This window comes from Dromiciops gliroides, chromosome 1 (assembly GCF_019393635.1).
Source record: "Dromiciops gliroides isolate mDroGli1 chromosome 1, mDroGli1.pri, whole genome shotgun sequence".
Lineage (NCBI taxonomy): Eukaryota > Metazoa > Chordata > Mammalia > Microbiotheria > Microbiotheriidae > Dromiciops > Dromiciops gliroides.
In genome coordinates, this window is record NC_057861.1 from 281,808,964 (window position 1) to 281,832,653 (window position 23,690).

The 23,690-nt window shown below is 36.0% G+C and overlaps 1 protein-coding gene across 9 annotated transcripts in view; it reads right to left on the reverse strand.

Annotated features, from left to right (window-relative positions):
• Positions 1 to 23,690, reverse strand: part of NCOA2 (nuclear receptor coactivator 2) — a 361,979-nt gene that overhangs the window by 106,892 nt on the left and 231,397 nt on the right. For all 9 annotated transcript variants that reach the window (XM_043988572.1, XM_043988593.1, XM_043988540.1 and 6 more), the window contains 2 exons: positions 20,245 to 20,349; positions 18,182 to 18,354 (listed from right to left, as the gene is read on the reverse strand). In XM_043988572.1, coding sequence (XP_043844507.1) covers positions 18,182 to 18,354; positions 20,245 to 20,330 — 259 coding nt within the window. In that variant the 5' untranslated portion in view covers positions 20,331 to 20,349. The remainder of the gene's footprint in view (positions 1 to 18,181; positions 18,355 to 20,244; positions 20,350 to 23,690) is intronic.

Consider the following 23,690-nt stretch of genomic DNA (forward strand, 5'->3'; position numbering starts at 1 on the left):
TATTAATTGATTTGATAGAACACTGTGCCTGGAGTCTGAAAGACCTGAGTTCAAATCCAAACTCAGACACTATCTGTGTGACCCTGGACAAGTTACTTAACCTCTGTTTGCTTTATCCACTGAAGAAGAAAATGGCAAACCCCTCCAATATCTTTGCCAAAAAAACCCCATAGACAAGTATGGTTCACGGGATCACACAGTATTTGATGGCTTCTAAATATCTTATTACATTATTATCCAGTGAGATCATATATATAAAATACTTTACAAACCTTAAGTGTGAATGATTGTTATTAAAATTATTATTTGCCTTATATAGTCAAAAAAAAGTGTTCATGATTTGAAAATTGAATTCTATAGAGAAAACGTACTCCTAGTCACCTATGTAATAACATCCAAACTCTTCCTTCTGGAATTCAATTCCAAACTGTCTTTTCAGTTTTATTTCTGACAAAATTGACTTATTTATCATTTCCAGGTCTGTCACCTCTGTCATACTATTTCAACATTCTATGTTGGCCTACTCATTCTGGATCAAACAACACCGCTTTTATGATGCCATCCCTGGCTCCGCCAAGAGGATGCCATTTCTTCCTACTCTCAATCATGATGGTATTTGGTAATAACTCCCTTATGATACATCTTTCTTTTTATGATGTTTACTTGTGTTAACACCTCACTTGAATGTAAAGTACTACTGAGCAGGGACCACACCTGACACCATATAGCACAATGCCTAGCATAAATTACGTAGTTTAAAAAAAACAAAATTGAATATATATTTTGCATTGATCATGGTGGTGATAGAGACAAAAGATCAATGCTTTTCCATTCCAGAGGATATCCAGTTACTTTTCACTGTATTCTGTATCAGATATGAGAATTATATTCTCTTCATCTCATTGCAAAGAAACTACATAAATATTGAGTATATTTTGGGAATAGTATGGGAACAGTATAGACTAGTTGATCTCTAATTTCCCTACATGGGAATAGTAAGCAGAGTAATAAGTCTGAGTAATAAGACGCTTTTTTTCTCTAGATTTTTACTACTTAGTACCTTGAGATATATTTAAATTCCTCAAACAACTTTCTATCTTTGGATATCTCTGGTATTAGGTAATGAGAAGAATAAGGTACATTTCAATTTCAGTATATACTTTGAAAGATATTTTCTAGGAATTTTTTATACCACAGAAGTGTTGTATTTGGTATATAGCTGTCAAGGATACCAAGGATAAGGGCTAGAGAATATAATATTTTGGAGGTAATATTTTGATTATTGATACCTATTTTGACTACTACTGACTGTTTAATAAGTGGAGAGAGTTTGCTATCTGGAATAGGGAAGGCAGCTTGAAAGTCACAGAATTGAAGTAAAAAAAAATATAGTCTTCACAACACTAAGAAATTTAATATAAGCACAGGCAAGCAGCACTCATTCTCACATTGGTCATTTCTAAAAATGCATTTATTATTCTGAGTATTAGACTATCAACTCTGTCATGAGGTATGCAGTATTCATTTCCCGTCCTGTGAAATCATGGTTGATAATTTAGTTTATAGGAGTTTTTAAGTCTTTCAAAATTGTTCATTTTTATAATACTGATGTCACAGTATAAATTGTTCCTCTCACTCTGCTCACTTCACGCTGCATCATTTCATTTGTCTGTCTTTGTCTCTTTGAAAGCATCTTTACCCTCTTTTTTCTTTCTTTTTTTAAAAAACTTTTTCTTCCTGGAGGGTCTTACGTGAGCTGATGATGAGTGAGATGAGCAGAACCAGAAGAACATTGTACACAGTATCATCAACATTGAGTGTTGACCTACTGTGATGGACTATATTCTTCTCACCAATGCAATGGTACAGAAGAGTTCCAGGGAACTCATGATAGAAGAGGATCTCCAAATCCAAGAAAAAAAAAAAGAACTGTGGAGTATAGATGCTGATTGAACCATACTATTTCTTTTGTTTTGGGTGCTGTTGTTTTTTTTTTTTCTATTTTGGGGTTTTGCATTGCTGCTCTGATTTTTTCTCTTATGGCAGGATTAATGCAGAAATAGGATTAATGTTATTATGTGTATATATATGTGTGCATATAGATATATATATCTATATGTATATGTATGTAGATCTATAGATATATAGATATAACCTATATCAGATTGCCTGCTGTCTAGGGGAGGGGGGAGGGAGAAAAATCTGAAATTGTAAAGCTTTTGTATGGGCAAAAGTTGAGAACTATCTTTACATGTAATGGAAAAAATAGAATACCTTATATGTAAAAAAACAAAACAAAACAAAACAAAAAAACCCCCTTTTTCTTTCTTTCCTTTTTTTTTCAGTGAGGCAATTGGGGTTAAGTGACTAGCCCAAGATCACACAGCTAGTATGTGTCAAATGTCTGAGGCAGGATTTGAACCCAGGTCCTCCTGACTCCAGGGCTGGTGCTCTATCCACTTCGCCACCTAGTTGCCCCTCCCTCTTTTTTAAAAAACAGAGCTATGGTATTCCATTACATTCCTGCAACACATTTTTTCAGTCATCCTAATTTCAAGGTTTTTGTTACCACAAAAAAGCTGCTATAAATAATATTGTACATACAGGACCCTTTCTTTTAACTTTTGGAGCTAAAGGGGTATGACTGAGTCAAAGTGTAGGTATTGTTTAGTAACTTTTTGTACATTATTCCAAATTGCTTTCGAGAATGGGTGGATCCATTCACAGCTCTATTAAGAGCATAGCAGTTTTCCTGCATCCCCTCCAACATTTGCCAAGCCCGTTGTCAGTCATCTTTTCTAATCTGTGGGATGGGAAGTGAAACTTCAGAACTGCTTTAATTATTATTCATTTAAAACATTTTTCTCATATCTATAGATAAAAAAGAAATGAATGCTTGGTGATTGAAAAACAATCAAGAAATTTAATAGGATGTCACCAAGAACAAAACTTTGAATGCTAGCATGAGAAGGAAACTTAGGGATCAACTAGTCCAAACTTTTCTTCTTTATAGAAGAAACTGGGTGACAGAGATTTGGTAACTCACCAAGGTGCCACATAGTCCAGTAGGTGTCAATGGTATGATTTTATTCCTGATCTTCTGATTCTAAGCAAGGATTCTCAACCAGTTTTGTGTGTCATGCACTTGCCTCCCAATCCCCATCTCCCACTGCCTTTGGTAGCCTGGTGAAGCCTATGGACCTATTCTCAGAAAAATGATTTCACATATATGAAACAAAACACACATGTATTTGATCATTGAGAAGGTCAACACTCTCCCCTCCTGATAAAAGGCTGCCACCAACCAAATTAATATAATCTTTTCTTTTCTTTTGGTGAGGCAAGAGGCCGGACCCAAACCCAGGTCCTCCCGAATCCAGGGCCGGCACTCCATCCACTGCACCACCTAGCTGCCCCTCAAATTAATATAATCACTCAGCCTCATGTAATGAATATAGAGATAACTTGGCAGTTAAGACTTGTGTTCAAATCCTACCTCTAACATTAGGCAGCATGTGACCTTAAGCCAGTTGTCAACTCCTTAGTGCCCTTGGCAACTTTCTAGAACTAAAAGGTGCAGAGAAGTCACTGATCTGCACTAGAAGAGAGAGTTTTTCATCAGGAACTTGTTACACAGATGAAATCACAGTTCCAGTTAAAATCATACCAAACCAAACAAAACCTTGTCATTTATTTAGAATAGGTTATTATAAAGCTAAAAATTCTATTCCAAGTGTATTCTTCAATTTCTTTATCCTATTCATTGTATAATAAAACAAAATTGCCCATCACATCTATTTTAGTATGATGGTTACATGTTCTTAATGAACAAAATGGCACTACAATGAACAGTTTAAATAGACATAAGGTTTTGGGATTTTGGCAGGATCTTTCACTAAAAACTTGAATGTCTAGAAATATCTTAAGTTTATCTCAGGACTTCCTGTTTATACTTGGGCTGATATACAAAAGTGTTTTAAACATTCCTCCTCCAATGATTTTCAATATTTAACTCGGCCGCAGAAGGGTGAAATCTAGCAAGTTCAAATATTGCAAGTTCTCTCATGGATATTTCTGAAGATGTGGGTTTTTGATCAAGTGGCTTTCATGGATTCACTGTCAACTTTTCTAACGATCCTGAGTGGCACTACTGACTAATCCACAGCCCAAGGCAGGAAAATAAGAACAATATTCATCATGTTGCCTTTTGATGGTTAGCGATCAATTAATTAATCGATGAATGTTCAGTAATCACCTACTCTGTATCAGAAACTGTGTCAAATACTTGGAAGAGAAAACAAAAATGAAACTATGATCGTAGGCTTATATTCTATCAGGGGTGAAATATGTTCGTGGCTAAGAATGTTCATAAGAATTATATGCAAGATAAACACATCTTAGCTAAGTATAAGGTAGTCAGAGAGGAAGGGCACTAGTACTTGGTGTCATGCAGAAGGTGATGACTAAGAAGGGTATTACATAGGGTGAAAAATGGGAGTGTCACATGTAAGGAAAGGCAATAAAGTCAGTCTTGCTAGAACAAGGTGCAGGACAAGGTTTAATATGTAACATGACTGAAAAAAAAATTAACTGGAACCAAGATTTTAAGGACTTCAAAAGTTTAAGGAGATTTTATACTTGATCCTAGTGGAAACAGTAAGCTACTAGAGTTGACTGAGTAGGAAAGTGACATGGTTACATCTGCACTTAAGGAAGATCTCTTTGGCAGCTGTGTGGAGGGCCGACTGGAGTGGGGAAGAATCAAGGCAGAGATCAATGAGGGCCTGAACTAAGATGGTGGCTATGTGAATAATGAGGAGTTAGATGTCAGAGTTAGAAATGGCAAGATCTGACAACTGACTGAATATGGGGGTCAAGGAGAATAAGGAGTCAACACCTTGGTTTTAGATTTGAGACTGAGAGAATGTGATACTCTCAACAGAAATTGGGAAGTTCTACGGGGTTTTTGAAGGAAGATAATGAGTACTGTCTTGAACATGCTGCTTTTGAGAAGTTTCTCAATGATTCAACTTTAAAAGTTTAACAGGTAATTAGTGAACCTTACAATGCCTACCTCCACAACAGTTCTTGAACTCACAAAACCACCACTCTAGTGCAAGGTACCTATTGCCTCTAATATGATCAAGTGCAATGGTCCCCTTTATTCATTCATTAAAAATGCAAGAAACACACAAAAAATGAACATTTTCATACAAGAAAACAGAAAAAGATTGGATAGAAAACTAAGAATCTCCTATATATACCCTATTTTCTGAAGGTATATAATAAATACATACACATACATATAATGAAATAAATTCAACATGTCAAAGCTGTCCTCCTCCTCTGTGTCTCATCGTGAACTACCTTATATTTTCTTCTGGGCATTTTTATAACACTTTCTTTTCAAAAATTTATAATGATCATTTACTTTTTCCTACCTACACTCCCTCTATCCACTCTCCTCTACTAGAAACAAAAAACAAAACTACTATAATATATATGAAGTCAAGTAAAATTTATTTTCATATTGGCCATCTCCAAAAATATGTGTCAATCTGCATATTTAGTCTACCACCTCTCTGTCAAGAGGTGGGTGGCATTCTTTTTTTTTTTTTTGCGGGGCAATGGGGGTGAAGTGACTTGCCCAGGGTCACACAGCCAGTAAGTGTCAAGTGTCTGAGGCTGGATTTGAACTCAGGTACTCCTGAATCCAGGGCCAGTGTTTTAACCACTGCTCCATCTAGCTGCCCCCATGGGTGGCATTCTTTATCCATGGCTCCTTGGGGACTTAGTTGATCACTGAATAGATTAGAAATTGTAACCTCTTAAAATTGTTCTTTTTACAAATTTTGTTGTTAAGGATATAAACTGTTCCCCTGGTTCTGCCCACTTCAATCTGAATCACTTCATAATATGTCTTCAGGTTTCCCTGAAATTGTCTTTCATTATTTCCTATAGCATACAGTTTGCCATTACAGTGCAGCCAGGTGGTATAGGGGATAGAACACCAAGCTTGGAGTCAGGAAAACATGATTTCAAATCCGATCTCTAGCTGTGTGACCCTGAGCAAATCACTTAACCCTGCTTGCCTCAGTTTCCTCATCTGTAAAATGAGCTGGAGAAGGAAATGGCATACTCCAGCATTTTTGCCAAGAAAACCTCAAATGGGATTACAAAGAGGTGGCCTTAACTGAACAACAACATACTATTACATCCACATACTTTAATTTATTGGGCCATTCTTCAATTTATGGCCACTCCCTTAATTTCCAATTTTGGGCTATGTTATAAGGAGAACTGTTATGGTGTTGTTTTTTGTTTTGTTTTGTTTTTACCTACAAATCCTTTATTCTCTTTCTTTTCGGTATAGGCCTAAGAGCAGTATTGCAGTCAAATGGTATCAAAAATATACTAAGTTACTAGACCCAAATGTTTTCCAGCATGGCTGCCACCAACCCACATAGCAGGTGAACTAGGGCATGGCAACAAAGACAGTAATAACTTCCCATGGCAACTTTTCTCTTTTGAACTGGAGGTAACTCTTCTAGTCTTAAAGGTTTTAAGGGTCTTTGAACATTTAACTGTATGAGCAGTTATTATATCAGATACACTAAGCTATAGGTCATCATTCTAAAGCATTATACAATGAGATGATCACAGAATATAAACAAACATTTTGATTACATAAAATTCAAGGGCAGCTAGGTGGCACAGTAGATAAAGCACCAGCCCTGGATTCAGGAGGACCTGAGTTCAAATCTGACCTCAGACACTTGACACCTACTACCTTGGGCAAGTCACTTAACCCTCACCGTCTTCCCCCCCAAACCATTTTTTCATGTGAGACAGAGCTGAAGAAAGACGGGAGGGAAGAATGGAACAAATATTTATATAGCATCTACTACATGACTGACATTGTTCTAAGCTCTTTTTAGTTGTTACCTCATTTGATCTTCATGAGCCAGGTGCTTATATTATCTTCATTTTGCAGAGGTTAAGTGACTTGCCCAGGGTCACATAGCTAGCTAGTGTCTGAGAACAATTTTGAGCTCATGTTTCCTGGCCCAGCTCAGTTCTCTATCCACTGTGCCACCTAGCTACCTTAAGGCATCTGGGTGATGTGAGATGATGAGAATAAAAGAGGGAGCTCTAGCCATATGGCTTCATTTTTAAAAAGTGAAATATGAGGCAAGGTTCTCAGCTGAGAGGGTGGGGAGAGGCTGTGCAGGCTTGCAGAAGGATGAAAAGATTTGGAATAGCATCGATGTTGAGTGGGGATAGTAAATCAATCAATACAATTCCATGATTTTTTCTAGCTCTGTTCAGCATCAGGAAAAAAGGAGGTGAGGCTGCAGATAGTGGGAGTAATCCAAGGTTGGGGCTCACAATGTATAAAATAATAACATAATAACAGTATAAGGGGAAAGGGACTAGAGTGAAGAAGATAATACAGAGTTGGACTGACTCAATGAGGTGGGGAGGAGACAGAGAAGGGAAGACATATTGAGGTGATGATGGTCTAGGAAAGAACTAAGTGGTGGAGAGAGGAGAAGTTAAGGTGTTAAAAGAACAGATTTAAAGGTTATAAAGCAGAGGGAAAGATAGGACAAAAGAGGGATCAAGAACATGGAAGTGAACACTTGAGGGCAATGGCAAGATCAAGGATATGACCGTCTCTGTGTAGATGAAGTGGATTGGAAAAGGTCGCATTATTAAAATTATTAAATTGAAGAACTATGTAAGTTGACATTCCCTAGACTGAAGGAAAGCAAGGGGGGCATTAAACAGATTAGGAACGAGGATCTAAATTGGAGAATAAAAGAAGTCTTTTGGAGACTGACAGGTAACACCTACTGGAATCTTGGAAGGGTGAGCAATGTGGTCTGAATGCACCTCAGAGGAGAAGCCACTGAATGGTGGAAAGCAAGGAGTATTCCAACGTTCTCACTATAACCACCTGTTTCAGGAGATATGAGTGAAAGTTCAACTGGGACCCGAAAGGCTGGCCATGAATGCAGCGTCAATAGGAGGGAGCCAAGTAAGGAAAAGATTGAAGAGAATTAGTTACCTACTAAGCAGATGCTCCGGAGAGCAGAGTGGACATGGTGGTTAGAGGAGAATGAAGAATGAGAGATGAGGACACAGGCATACCTGATGGCCATCAGGTTCAGAATCACTGGTAGGGGAGAATTTGGTGGGGTATGAGTATGCAAACCACTGAAGAAGTCCGGGCATATTATCTGTGGCTAGAGAGAAGTCCACTGAGAGAGGGAGCTGATTCGATTGTTTAAAGGTAAGTAATGATGTTGTAGCCTGTGAAAGTTAGGAAGATTATCTTGTAGCAGGCAGGATCTGGAAGTTTGGGGTGGGTCTGATCCAGGAATGGCCTGTGGAAAAAGGGGCTCTGGAAATAAAGAGAGAAGCTACAGGCCTAGACCTGGGGCTGAGACAGAGCATCCTGAAAGTCTCAGGAAGGAAGCCAGAGGGACAGAAGGGGCAGAACCTCCCAGAAACTTCTTTGCTAACTCCTAGTCTAGACTTAATTCATCTGGAACTCCAAGTAACAGGCATAAGCTATTACTATTAGCACCTCTATTTTTATATGTTTGAAATGTCCATGCTTCCCATCTCCCAACGGCTGACGTCCTTTTCTATCCATTATTTGTTTTGTTGTTCAGTTGTTTCTGTTCAGTCTTTGTGATCTTATAGACCGTACTGTCTATGAGGTTTTCTTGGCAAAGATACTCCAGTGGTTTGTCATTTTCTTCTCCAGCAGATTAAGGTAAATAAAAGTTAAGTGACTTTCCCAGGGTCACACAGCTAGTTAGTGTCTGAGGCCCCATTTGAACTTAGGTCTTCCAGACTCCAGGCCCAGCACTGTATCCACTGAGCCTCCTAGGCAAACAGAAGTTAATTTGATTTCTCCAAGGAAACACAGATAATAAGTGTCTGAGGCTGGATTTAAATTCAGCTCTCCCTGATTGTGATCCTAGAGCTCTATCCATTGAGCCATCCAGCTGTCTCTTCTATCCATCATATCCCAAAACAAATAACACCTCCACAAATCTTTCCTGATTTTTGACAGTTGAAAATTATCTTTACTTCTTCACATTCGTAATCTGTTCCTTGACTCTAGTCCACAACTTTCTGCCAAACATCTTTGACATCACTTCTCCCTTTGATGCCCTCACTAGCATCTCAAAAGTCAGTCGATATGACTTTAGTGATATCTAGTGACAAATAAACATTCCAGTTTAATATTTTTGACACTAAAACAAGCTTCAGGTTCTTTTTTTTTTTCTTGGAGGGGCAATGAGGGTTAAGTGATTTGCCCCAGGGTCACACAGCTAGTTAAGTGTCAAGTGTCTGCGGCTGGATTTGAACCGAGGTCCTCCTGAATCCAGGGCCGATGCTTTATCCACTGCGCCACCTAGCTGCCCTTATAAGGTTCTTATCATAGACCCATTTGTACCAGATTCCCCCTTCCCCCCAACCCCAGGTGGATTGTAAATAAAAGAAAATTTGAAAGATTCCTGTTGTCAGTCAAATTAACATAGAGGCAAGATTCTTATAATTCTTCTATATGTCAGAATAGACAAGGAAGGGGCAGAGGGCAGCAGGGGAGGTGGTACTCATGGACTGCCCAGGCACAGATGTATCAGATACTTGTTTCTGCCTATGACTGAAAAGAGAGAGGGCTCAGCTGTCTACCCCTCCCCTATCCCTTCCTCCTCAGCTTGGATGATGCCCCATCACAATGGAATTACAATGAAAAACTAGAATGTTACAACTTCAGGCATGAAAAGGTGTAACATGGGAAAAGTCTGAAAATAGAAAAAAAAAACATTCCTATCGAAACATTAGGAGGAAAAAAAAACTTCATCGGGATATTGGGTGACACTATGCATAGTTGTCAGATTTAGATATCTTGGTAAACTAGATTCTGAAGACTTATACTGGCATAAAACATAAATACAACATATTTTATAGGCGATCAATTTCTTTTCTTCCCTTATAGCTAAACTCTATAAGTAAAACTGCAAGGAAAAAGTACAGCTTGTGTGCACAAGCTGAAATAAAATACCTGGAAGAAGTGAAACAATAGTTTAGCTCTTTAAAAATGAGCTAAAACTGATTTTATAACTGAAATGAGAAAACTCGAAGGAAGCAAATGGAAGAGAATGAGAGCATTGGGGAGAAACTGGGGAGAGAATCTGGAAATGGCCTGGAAGAATTGGAAAGTCAATTATCTAAGAGGTGAAAAACTTCACCGAACTAACAGACTGAAAATTAGAATGGAATTTAGTAACTCCAGAAAATGGCAAGAAATGATTTTTTTTAAAAGACAGAGAAAATTAGAAAGAAGTATAATGTTATCTCCTTTTAAAAACAACTGACCTGGAAAAAAATCAAGGAGAGATAATTGTATGACCATTGGACAATCAGATAGGAATGACCAAAGAAAGAACTACTGCTCCCTACTAATACAGAGAATCAATCAATCTTTCTTTCACAAAAGTTATTTTCCTCCAAGAAAAAACACCACCCAAACAATGGAAATAAATTCAGCAAATTTTAATGACCAGCTCGGCCCTAAAGAAGAGAGAGTAGGGGGCAGCTAGGTGGCGCAATGGATAAAGCACTGGCCCTGGATTCAGGAGGACCCAAGTTCAAATCCAGCCTCAGACACTTGACACTAGCTGTGTGACCCTGGGCAAGTCACTTAACCCTCATTGCCCAGTGCAAAAAAAAAAAAAAAGCGCAAAGAGAGAGTAGAAGATATTACTCCTTGCTTCTTTTGCAGAGTAAATAACTATGGTATGTCAGTTGGTTGTGCTAACTTAAAAATTTTTTTTTCTATGATAAAGGATAGCTGGGAGGCATGGGAGAATACTGTGGAAAATGTTGATAATGAAAAAAAAATATCAATAAAATTTATTTAAAAAAATAAAACAGGGGAACATGTTATAGCAAATTTCTTTCTAGCTACATATCAACTTAAATCCTTAGATATTGGAGCTGGCACTTATTTTCATGGCAAAAAATATAAACTAATATTTCAAAGGTATTTTGGACTTCAATATTGTATAGTCATGGTAGGGAAGAAAAAGAGGACAATTCCATAATATAGGGAATAAGTGGCCAAGATAGGACCACAAAATTGTAAAGGTTCATAGCTCGTACATAACTACTCTAAGTCAAAGAGGGGTTGCAAAATGTGTAAAGGGGGTGCCTGCACCAAGAAAAATCACAAAATCTTTAAACCCAGTGTTACCTGCCACCAAAAAAGCCTTCTCTGACCTCTGCTGTTAGTTCCATCTCATTAGTAGGATGTGAGTTCTATAAAGGGAGGGGACAGGTCAATTTTGTCCTTTGTAACCACAGCATCTATCACACTGCCTGGCACATGATAGATGCTTTAATAAATACTTTTTTCAATCAATAAATATTAAGTGCTTACTATGTGTCAGGCAAAGAATGAAATAATCTTTACTCTCATGGAGTTTACATTCTCACGAGAGAGACAAGTCCAGAGAAAAATATATAAAGCACATTAAAATTAAGTAATAAACAAATATATACAAAGTAGCTTGGAAGGTTAGAAGGGCACTAGTAATTAGGGGGGCAGGAAAAAGGAAATGCTTCAGGCTTCGTGCATGACCTGCATCTTAAAGGAAGTGAGGGACTCTCATGAGGCACAGGAAATGCATTTTTAAGGGGGAGGAGGTTGGAGGTCAGGAGGGGGTGTTCAGTACAAAGGCACAGAGATGGGACATAGAGTTTATATCACATGAGGAACAGAGAAAAGAACAGTTGGGCTGGATCACATTATCAATGAGCTTGAAAAACTAGACTGGATCTTGATTTTCAAGAACTTGAAAAGCTAAACAAAGAAATAGATATTTTATCCTAGAGGCCAGAGGAAGCTACCAGAGTTGCTTGAGTAGTGGAGTCACAAGGTCACAGCTACTCTTCAAGAAAATTACTTTGGCAGCAATGTTTAGGATGGAGTGAAATGGTGAGAACCTGGAGGCAGGGAAACTAATTAGGAGCTGTTGCAAGAGGTGATGAGGGACTTTCTTCAAGATGGGCCTTTTATGAGCTTCTTGGGGACAATAAATTCTCCACATAGATGCCAAATTGATAATACTAGAGCATAAGTCTGATCATCACATGCTCTGGCTCAAGAACTTTAAATGCCTCTTTGTTGCCTCCATGATGAAATAGAAATTACATACTCTGTAGCCCTTTCAAATCTGGCTCCAGGTTACCCATTCGGGCTTAATACACATTATTCTTTTTTCACATACTTGGCAACAGAGAAAAAATGGACTCCCTGCAGTCCTTTGATATGCAATAGTTCATTTTCCACTTCTGCCTTTGAACAGGATGATTCCTATATCTGGAATTCTCTACAGAGCTGAGACTGCCACATATTTATCTGTGTATCTTCCACAATCTGCTACACAGTAGGGACATAGTAAATACTTGAATCTATGTGATATTGGGCAAGTCATATAACTTCTTGGAGCACTAATTTTTTTAATCAGTAAAAGGAGGCCTGAACTAGATGATTTAAATTATAAATATATAATCTTATGATCCTAAAAATGAAGCATTTATTTTATTAACAATGATTGTTCATTTAATAAAAGTGAGTTTTTCTAGAGTACTACATTTTCTGAAATGGTTTATTTAAGACAATGATTCTACTTGCGATGACCATTTACCTTTCAATTTTAGGTCCTTTGAAAAGATTGCATTTATAATGACATCTTTAAAAATGGAAAAAAACCTTTTCAGTTTTGAATTTTCGCTGTGATAATCCTCAGAGGAGAACTGGTGACTTATATTTTATCATTTATGAATACTTTTCCATATAACTATAAAAATTATTTAATAGTAATGGCACAGAAAAATTTTAAACCCTGCCATTCCAGTTACCTAAATAGCACCTATGAATAAAAATAATTTCAAGTACAAAACTATATAAACGAAAATTAGTATTAAAAAATTCAACAATAATAATATATAAGCATTAAGTTTCAAGATAATGGAAACTATTCTCCATTGACAGCCAGCTTGATAGTTTGCTGCTACTTGATGGAACAAGTCTATTTCACATTCCATAAAAATGAATGCCAAAATAGTAGTGGGGAGCCTGGCAGAAGAGGGCTGAAACTATTATTACCTGGAAGAAACTAGAGTGTGATAGGAGATTTGCTATTAAAATCACCTATTAAGAAAAAAATATCCTTCAATATAATTATATTTCAAAGAGTTCCAAATACTGAAGAAAAAAAAAAGGAAAGAAATGAGTGAAGTAAAAAGTTTTGCAAACCACTCTTAAAAATAATTAGATCATTGGGGCAGCTAGGTGGCACAGTGGAGATAGAGCACTGGCTCTGGAGTCAGGAGTACCTGAGTTCAAATCCGGCCTCAGACACATAACACTTACTAGCTGTGTGACCCTGGGCAAGTCACTTAACCCCAATTGCCTCACTAAAAAAAAAACCAAACAAACAAAATAATTAGATCAGTAAAAAAAAAAAAATTCATTTGACTCTCCTTGGGTTCTACCCCCTTAGGAGTCCTTATCAAATTACATATTGCTACTTTGCAAAGTACAAGACAAGAAAAACACGGCATTTGATTCTAACAAATATGCTGGAAGTTGTCCAGACAAATATAAATTTCCACGATGGAAATATTACTTCAGCCCTGACAATTCAATGTTTATGACTTGTTACTGATTAAGAATCAATCTTGGGGCAGCTAGATGGCACAGTGGATAAGCACTGGCCCTGGATTCAGGAGTACCTGAGTTCAAATCCGGCCTCAGACACTTACTAGCTGTGTGACCCTGGGCAAGTCACTTAACCCCAATTGCCTCACCAAAAAAAAAAAAAAAAAGAATCAATCTTGCAGCTTCTCCTATCTTATCTATATACTCATGTTCATATTCTCTCTCTGTACAACACACACACACACGCACGCACCAGTACACAATCAAGCAAACAATAAGTATTTATTAACTATGCAAGGCATTGGGGATACATTAAGATGGAACTCATATACATGGCCTAAAAGTTAGCATAGTCAATGGCTATTTTGGACATTCACAAATGGTACTTGTTAGCCTGATTTTGATTCTTTTAAAACCATATCACAGTAGAAAAAAATAATCACATGTAATAATGGTTTTGATACAAGAAAAATTTTTTTTACTAGAACCAAAAACAAAAAAGAAAATCCATTTAGGTCATGTAAAGAAATGAGGGATTCTATTTTTCTAGGCTTTCCCAAAAGAGAACAATTCTCTAAAATATACTTACTAGTAGCTTTATGGCTCCTTACTAGGCAAACCACATTTTTTTCTATAGAATTTCAACTGCTTAACCAATTCTCTCTAAGCTGCATACACCTTGCTATTCAAATAAATCATACAAATGTGGTGGTAAATGAAGTATTAAAGAGCTTTTAATAATTTTAAAAATCAACGAAAGGTATTCTAACTTCTGTGAAACAAAAGAGACAATACTTAAAGCAATGATATGGGGATGATAGAATTCCATCACTTTCTTTATATTTTCCTACAAGAATTTTAATTCCTTCCCATTTCAATTTTATTTTTCATTAGAAGTTATTATAAACTTTTCCTTCTGCCCATACCATTTGGTATTAAAATTTCATGGAGATTCTGGATTTGAGATGCTAGCTAATGACAATGTGCTGAATATAGTCTCTGAATAGATTCCTATTTGAAATCAAATTGTTTTCCCCATATAATTTCCCCCAGAATGGAGTCTAAGCAAAGAAGGGGCAATCCCACTGTCTACCTCGATTAATAATGATCAAAAGATTGTGACTTACATTCAGAATTCTAGCCAGCGCATGTGCATGCATGCACACGCAGACACACACATCACATTTTATTTAATATGAAACATCTATCAGCATCCAAGCCTGTTTAATAACTTAAATTGTCACAGCACAGACCTTGTACTATTTAGGAATATGCTCATGTCATCCATAATGTTGTAAGAAATCCCTCTTTCACTCCTGTTTGCTTCGATTAAAAAAGAACAATTGTATCAAGAACATTCTGTACTCCTACAGGTTGTACTACAGCAAAGCTCAGTATGCACACAGTCCATTTACGTTACCTATTTTAGTGGATGAGCTTTTAGAGGACTCATGACTAAGTAAGCTATGTTTAAAATTTTACAAAATACTGGGTGTAGGAAGATGCTTATTATTTGCTATTTTATAACGATGTTGATGCTCTCTCTAAGTTCTTCAAACCACTCTTCCTGTACCCCTACTTCTCTCCTGTGTAACGCTGAATGAATAGACTAGCTAAGTTAAGGGTCATAGGGGTCAAAGTCCTAATAGGAGGAAGAACTGACTAGCTGGTTGGCCTTGCTTTTAGCCTGCAGATCTACTTCTTTCAGGGTCCAATGTGAACCTCAGGTAATGTAGGCTACATATTCAGGTCTTATGCTATAGATAGAGGATGAAATACATGTCTTCTTCAGCATAGTTGCTATGTGTTTTTCATTTCAGCACTCCAAATTTAAGATACTAAGGTATTCGTAGTGTACAAATAATAAAGAGAAGGAACTCTGTTAACCTGTTAAAACTTTAGGGATTTTGTTAATGTTGCAATTACTTTGCAAAGGGGATAAAATTTAAAGGAGTACATTATCAAGTAAGAGATACCAAAAGTGGAAACCAAAAGGAAGAGATAAGACAACTAATCTATGTGGTCCTTCTTTACCTTTTTGGTGGTCAGTTTTATAGTGTGGTATTCTAGAAAAAGTGATAAGTCTGGGAGTCGGAAGTACTGACTTTTGTGCTCTAGTTCTTACTATATGACCCCTGGACAATTCCTAACAGTTATTCCTGGGTTTCCTCAAATGTAAAAAAATGAGGATAATAAATACCTACTTTACAATGTTAGTATAAGGAAAATAAGAGTTATAGACATGTGAATTATTTTTGTCAAATCAAGTGGGCGTTCCTGTTGGGGTACTGCTTACTATACTAATTTTGCCACTAGTGCTTGGTAATGATGAAAATGTGACCTTCATTTGTTCAGGATAATTTCCTTCATGGAAGATATTAAAATGCTCTTTTCACTAGCCAACTATCTTGGGATTCCACTGGCTGAAGACCTTCAGGTCCGCTTAATAGGTTACTCCTCTTCTCACTGTTTAAGAAGCTTTGTCTAAAACAAGGTATAAAGATCTAAAATAGCTTGAAAATGAATTTAATTTGTGCCTTTTGACCTTTTCAGTTTGTTTTTCAAGTTTATTCCTATCTTTAAGTACATTTTACTTTTAGAATCAGTAAAAGTATCATTAAAGCAATAAGAAATGACAGGTTATTTATTGTTAAAGCTTCTTGGGTGGTTGCAGCAGGCAGCTTTTTTGCCTAAAAACATAGTGAAGTTATGGCAAAATCCCAGCACAACAGATCTTAACGTGTCTTTTGTTTTGAAGAGGAATCAACAGTGTTCTGCAAAACTTTCCTCAAGGTACATGGCAGTGGAAAATACTTATGGCTGCTTTATAATGTAAGATTCCCTATTCAATATGTACAGTATGTAGAAAATAATCTCTTTTAAACTTTAAGAAATCTAAGGAAACTTCATGGTTTCTTCACTTGAATAAATCAGTTATTATAACCAAAACATAGTCTCTTAGCTCTTTTCATCTTCAAAGCATTATAAACTTCAACCAATTAAATCTTACATTAGCCTTGTGAACTAAGCTCTGCCTTCTAACAATTCCATGCAGAGAAACTGAGGTAGAACACTTAAGCTTTTGCCAAAGACATTCAAAGAATGTATGAATTTAGAGTCTAACATAGATATTTTAAAATCTGTGTAGGGAGAGTGAACTCACAGAAAGAGGAAAAAGAAACACAGTTTAAGACTACTATAGTAACTGGAAAATAATTAAATACTTTTATAACTAAAAAAAAGACTACAATATATTTTTGATAAGGAAAACAGGAAATGAAAAGCTATTAATTTGACAGTGTTAATATTAGAATCTGCTGTCCTCGGTACTTAAGTGACATGCACATATTCCCAGTGATAAAGCAAACAGTCAGGGCACTTATTTCTAGTTCAAGCTCTGTCCCTATCTGGCTTTATGGCTTTGGGTATATCGCTTAACTTTTTGTTGACCTGAGCTTCAGAAAACAAGAAAGTTGGGGATTAGATATTCTCTCAGATTCATGGTAGCTTTAGATGTTTATTTTCCTACACGTGGTTACTTGCTTTAACCAGAATTTAGAAGAAAAGCACACATTTACAAATGGAAAATTTTGTGATGATGATGTTGGCAGGGAGATAGAAATTTGAGGGTTGATGGGTCAAGTAAGGGTTTCAGGCTAATATAACATGCAAAAGTGAGTATTATCTTTCTAAAGGATTTACTCTTGGAATATTATATGAAAGGTTTTAGATTAAAGAGTATGGAATCTAAGAGGATGCCTTAAAAAACAGATTACAAGAAGATAATAATCTTTTTAGCCCCGAAGTAAAACAGTACACACATACTTCATGAGCATGCATTAGCCCCAAGCACTGAGACAATGTTCATGCTTGCCCAATGAAGTTTTTTTGGCACTACAAAGTCAAAAGTATTTTTAAAAAATATTACTTCTTTATGTTTTTTCCATCGGCAAAAATATCAAAGGAAAAGAGACAGAAGATTGGTCTCAGACCAAAAAAAACAGGAAGAAAGCTGTCATGTACTGTGTCTAAACTTCACAAAAGAATTCTGACTAGAGATTAGGGTCTTTCAAATCTATTGTCATCTAGGATATGAAGTTCTAACCTGAGTGACACCCAGCTGAGGCTCAAAGACTTAAATCAAATGTGCTGACGAGTTGAAACAGGAGCTACTTCATGTTCTACAATTCTAGTTTTCATCAAACTGGCTTCAACCTAACAAATTATGGATGCTAACCTGTGAGAATGATTGAATTTTGTAAAGTGTATCTATAAGCTGCAAACTATACTTACATTATATCCAGTACCATGTCAATATTACTACATCAATAATTTAAAAATAAGAAATGGATAAAGGGGAATTTGAAGTGTCCATCAGACTCAGAACAAATAGAAATAAAACTTTCCAAAATGATCAACTAAAACTTTTACCTTGTTCTTTAATCTGACGAATTTGCTTCACAGTTTCTTTTAAGATTGCACATTTGTCAGGTTTAAAGTTAAAATTGTCAATATCATTGAAGTTAGCAAAAATCAGCTCAGCAAGCTCTTCGATGTACTTATTTTCCTGCTCACGATTGCGTTTCTCTGTGTTCCTTTTAGGGCTAAAAGGGAAATGAACATTGACTTCAATTATACCACAATGGATACTTTATACATCAGAAATTAAAGATACTATATTACATAACCTATATCAGATTACCTGCTGTCTAGGGGAGGGAGGGAGGGAGAAAAATCTGAAATTGTAAAGCTTGTATAAACAAAAGTTGAGAACTATCTTTACATGTAACGGAAAAAAAAATAAAATACTTTATTAATTAAAAAAAAGATACTATATTACAAGTTGCTTGTGCATTTATATGTATACTCACACATACATACATAATACATACATGTATATAGAGATATATGTACTCACATAAAATAAAAAAATTAAAATCTGAACTTTCATAGAAAATTTTATTGGGGAATGAGAGGAGAGAAGGGGGAAATTGCTAAGCTAATATAATAGAAGGAAAATGTCTTAATGTAGAATGAAAGAAAACGAGTAAATTATATATACTGCCTTGGAGTGTTAAATAATCAGAAAGACTTTTGGGACGAGTGGATGAAAAAAACCAAATGACAATAAAGCGCAGCTAAAAATAAAAATGAAACTGAACCAGAATGGTTGTTAAAAATCCAAGCCAAATGATAAATAAAATGTAAACAAAGCACATTTAATCTTTTAAGTTTTTAGGACTTGATATAAAATATAGTTGAAATTCCTCACATCTACTGAGCAAAATGGAAAACTCAAAATTTTCTCTTGGTAGCTGCTTCATTAAATAATACAATTTCTTTCTAAAGCATAATGAAATTACCGATCCTTAAATGGCAAGCAAATCAAAATACTTAAAATGTTTATTCTGTTTGAGATTATAATAAAAGCATCTTTATGGCTATATGGACCTTCTAAATCTGATAATCTAAAACACTGAAATAATCAAGTCTCTGCCACTACATTAAGTTCGTTTTTATAGTATATTAAAACTGGTAAACATTTGAGATATTGAGACCAAACATCTAATTTCTCAGGTGACAAAAAAACAAGGCCCCCAAAATTAACATGCCCAAAGTATGTTTGAGAGAGGTAGGCCCGAAAATGGTGTGTTTTGGGCTTCTAGTTTTCTTTCCACTTTAACACACTGCTTCTCTTTCCAAGCCTTCTCAGTATTAGGCTTGGTTGAACAAATATGAAATTTTGGACAATTAGGAAGTGAGAAGACATCAGATTAGAACTAAAGGCTGAGGCTAAAAAGGAAGAGATGAATGAATCAAAGACTACCTAAAGGGAGTGCACACATTTTCCATGAAGCAAAGATTTATGCAAATCGAAGCACATTACATTCTCTATTCTTAATCTCTTTCTCTAAATCTCTCAGCAACTCTTGCTTTTTCCCCCTGTCCTTTAACTTCCCATAGTTTGGGACTAATTTTATAATATTAGTAGTAGTCACTGCAAAAGTTCCTTGTTGTTTTTTTTAATTCCACTTGAAGTAAATGAACTCTACATACTTTCTTTTTTTCTTTCAAAACGGAACTATGTGTATTCCAATCTCAACATTAAAGTTAATGGTATATAACTCCTTTTATTGTGTGATATAAACCTCATGACATTCTGTTACTCCAAAAAAAAAAAATGTAAAAACCAAGAACTACCAGTTCAAATAGTTTTAGGAGTTACTAGACAGGAAGATTTGGAAGAAATAAACTTAGCTCTCCTGATTTTACAAAAAACCCCTGCAATTTTTTGCATATCTAGAATATAAAATTTATGCACATTTTGCTTAATAGATTATTAATAAGCAAAATTAAATGGTATATTTATATTTGAAGTGAAGTCTTCACTAGAAATTCTAGAATCACACTTTCAGGGGTGGCGGGGACCTGCAAAACCATCAAGGTATGTCACTGCCCAATAATATAAATTTTTTTCTTGGAATGAATCAAACCTGGGTCCAAGCTGATCAGGACATTCTTTGCGCTTTCTTGTCTCTGCCCTAGATGGGTCAGAGGTGTTTTCTCCCATCCCACTCATCTTGAACACATATCAGCAACTACAATGAAAAAAGAACAGCAGGTAAGGATAATGTATCAGAACAATAACATGTTCTTGATTTGTGTATCAGAGATCAACAAGTATAAATCAATGGTTGACTAATAAACCCACAGATATCCAACTGATATTTGGGGATCACATCAAAAGAATCAATCAATGGGCAGTGAAATAGTTAACAAATAAACAAAAACAATTTCTTCTGTTGGTGCAAACCCTCTCAAAGCCAGCTGCATTCCAGCCACACGTGGAACTACATCCTCCTGGTTAAGACTGTCACTGCAATTGTCCTAGTTTCGGGAGTAATTGTGACACAGTGGAAACGCACAGGGTGTTGTCAATGGGCTCCTCCTAGTCTGTTCTGGTTCAGCCAATACGAAGGCTGACCTCAGCAGGAGGTCCCCAGGACAGACCTAGTGTATATAGGAGTGCTGAACAATTAAGTTTAATTATTCCAAAGGCTTTCATCAGACAGATATTAAACCTTTTCCTTTGTTTCCTCCCCCCAACAAAACTATAAAAGGCGGGGGGTTTTTTCCTGCCTTAGTAGTTAGGATTTTTCTCTGGCCTCTCCTACCCTTCACTTCCTGGTACCCTCTACAGTAGCTCACCACATTCCCTCCATCTCGTCCCTGCATTCAAAGGCAGTTTCCTATGTCTTACACTTCCATATATCATATCCAACTTTCTGTGGCAACTTTATTCCTTCTCTGAGTTGGCGTTAGGACTTTTTGCCAAAGCTCAATCAATCTAACAAACCCAAAGTCCAGAGATGGACTTCTTTCTCTTTCCTTGGGAAAAGGAACTGTGCCCTGATGTGAGGTAGTTTCAAGTCAGAAAAATGAGATAAAAGACAACAGGTAGAACCAGTGTGCTGACATTCATTTTAATTATTAATATCTAAACATCTGGGCAGTTACATGGCACAGTGGATAGAGTATCGGGCTTGGTGTCAGGAAGACTCATTTTCCTGAGTTCAAATCCAGCCATAGACACTTACTAGATATGTGACCCTGGGCAAGTCATTTAATCCAGCTTGCCTCGGTTTCCTTATCTATAAAATGTGCTGAAGATGGAAACAGCAAACCACCCTAGTATGTTTACCAAGAAAACCCTAAATGGGGTCACAAAATGCTGAACGCAACTTAAAAATGACTGAACAAGAAAAATCTAAAAATCTATTCAGGGGGCAGCTAGGTGGCACAGTGTATAAAGCACCGGCCCTGGATTTAGGAGGATCTGAGTTCAAATCTGACCGTAGACACTTGACACTTACTAGTTGTGTGATTCTGAACAAGTCACTTAACCCTCACTGCCATGCCAAAAAAAAAAAATTCTAATAATTTAAAAAAATCTATTCAGGACCCACTTTCAAAAAACAATAAAAAAAGAAGATACCATCTCAGACTAATAAAATCTTAATTGTCAAAAACAGCATAGTACATAAGGGTATCTTGAGGCCTGGGTTTTGATTCAGGCTCTGACATTGACTACCTGAATATGAGCTGAGTAATTTAAATTTCTAAGTCATATTATCCATATTTATGAAATGTAGATAATTTATCCTGACGATCTCAAAGATTGTTGAAACAAATTAGAAAATAAAATGTGAAAGTACTTTTGTCACAATTTGTTATCTAAAGTAAAATCTAATTACATTTTTTATCAAAAGACGAGAATGAGAGTAACCACCCTAAATATACTTATGTACTTTGTACAAAGTAGCCATAATTTGTATTGCCTCCCCCTTAGAATAAATTGGCACAGGTACAAAAAAAGCATCTCAAGAAGCACCAGGGGTAAAATGTACATCTCACTGGTTCAATAATTATCAAACAAAATATGAAAGAACACTAACATTCACTTTGCCATTACTGACTAATGAAATCCCCTGAATCAGTTCCATAATTATAACTCAGTAAGGTATTACGAATACATAAAATAAATAGAAGCACAGTGAGAACACTAGAGAATTTGATGTCCATACAGAAAACTATCATATAATTAAAATGTGTCACAAACACAGTAAGATTAGGAAAGTTATAAGAAATTTAACATTTTCCAGAGAGACGCCTTTAAGCCCAATAAAGTTCTACATAGCACAAAACTCATTATCAGTATCACCACTGAAAAGCATCTAATATGACTTTCAAGTCGAATGGGAAGGTATAACCAAATGTCATTCTAATCACTTGATATACAAGGATGATCAAGTTATATGGTTCCAATGAGAAGTACATTAAATAATTACTTCATGTCTTAGAAACTTTCTTCAACAATATCAAAATGTTATTCGAACTTGAACTGTAAAATTCTCAATGTGTGCCAAGGAAGAATAGGGACTAAATGTTTTCAACTGGAATCTGTATGTCAAATTGAACCAGCAGGTGAAGGCAGATCTTACAAAATGTAAATACTTTGGTAACATAAGGTTAACAAGATGAAATCTGAAAGTGAATATTTTAAGACACTCACTGGTTTCCCCAAAATCACCACTTAACAGGAAAAAAAGACATTTTAATGTAAATGATACCTATACAGTGTCTTTTAAATGGAAAATTTTCAAACTCTTTTAAAATGTAATCTTATTTTTTCAATTAACATAAAAGTGTTTTCTTTCCCTCCCAACACAACTAAGGTAAAAAGAAAAACAAAACTCTTGTAGCAAGATTTTCTTTGCCAAAGGAGAGAAGAAAGGAGATAAGAAGATATTCTCAGAATACAAGATAAACAATTTAAAAATTTACAGAAATACTTTTGGAAGAAACTTCAGTTCATAAAGTAATTGTAAAAGCTGACAACAGGTAAGTACCACTGCATTTGTCTAATGAATCCCAAAATGGCTTATTTCTCCTGAGAGCCAATTAAATGGCTAAGATCCAAGAGTCAAAGGCATTCCATAGGTGACATCCATATGAACTCAACCAATAATATGACATCAAAGAAACTAAGAACAAATAGTTGAGTCATACATCTATGTTAATAGAAGAGATGGGGTTTAAGATAGCGATTTGTAAACCACTTTGCAAACCTTAAAATGCTACATAAATACCAGTCATTATTAAAAATAAATAATACAGGGGGCGGCTAGGTGGCGCAGTGGATAAAGCACCGGCCCTGGATTCAGGAGTACCTGAGTTCAAATCCGGCCTCAGACACTTGACACTTACTAGCTGTGTGACCCTGGGCAAGTCACTTAACTCCCATTGCCCTGAAAAAAACAAAAAAACAAACAAAAAAACAAAAACAAAAATAAATAACACATAAGCTCCTTATTTTTTAAAATAAATTTTGTTACAAATTTTCATAAATTTATGATTACAATTTTTAGAAATTAACAGA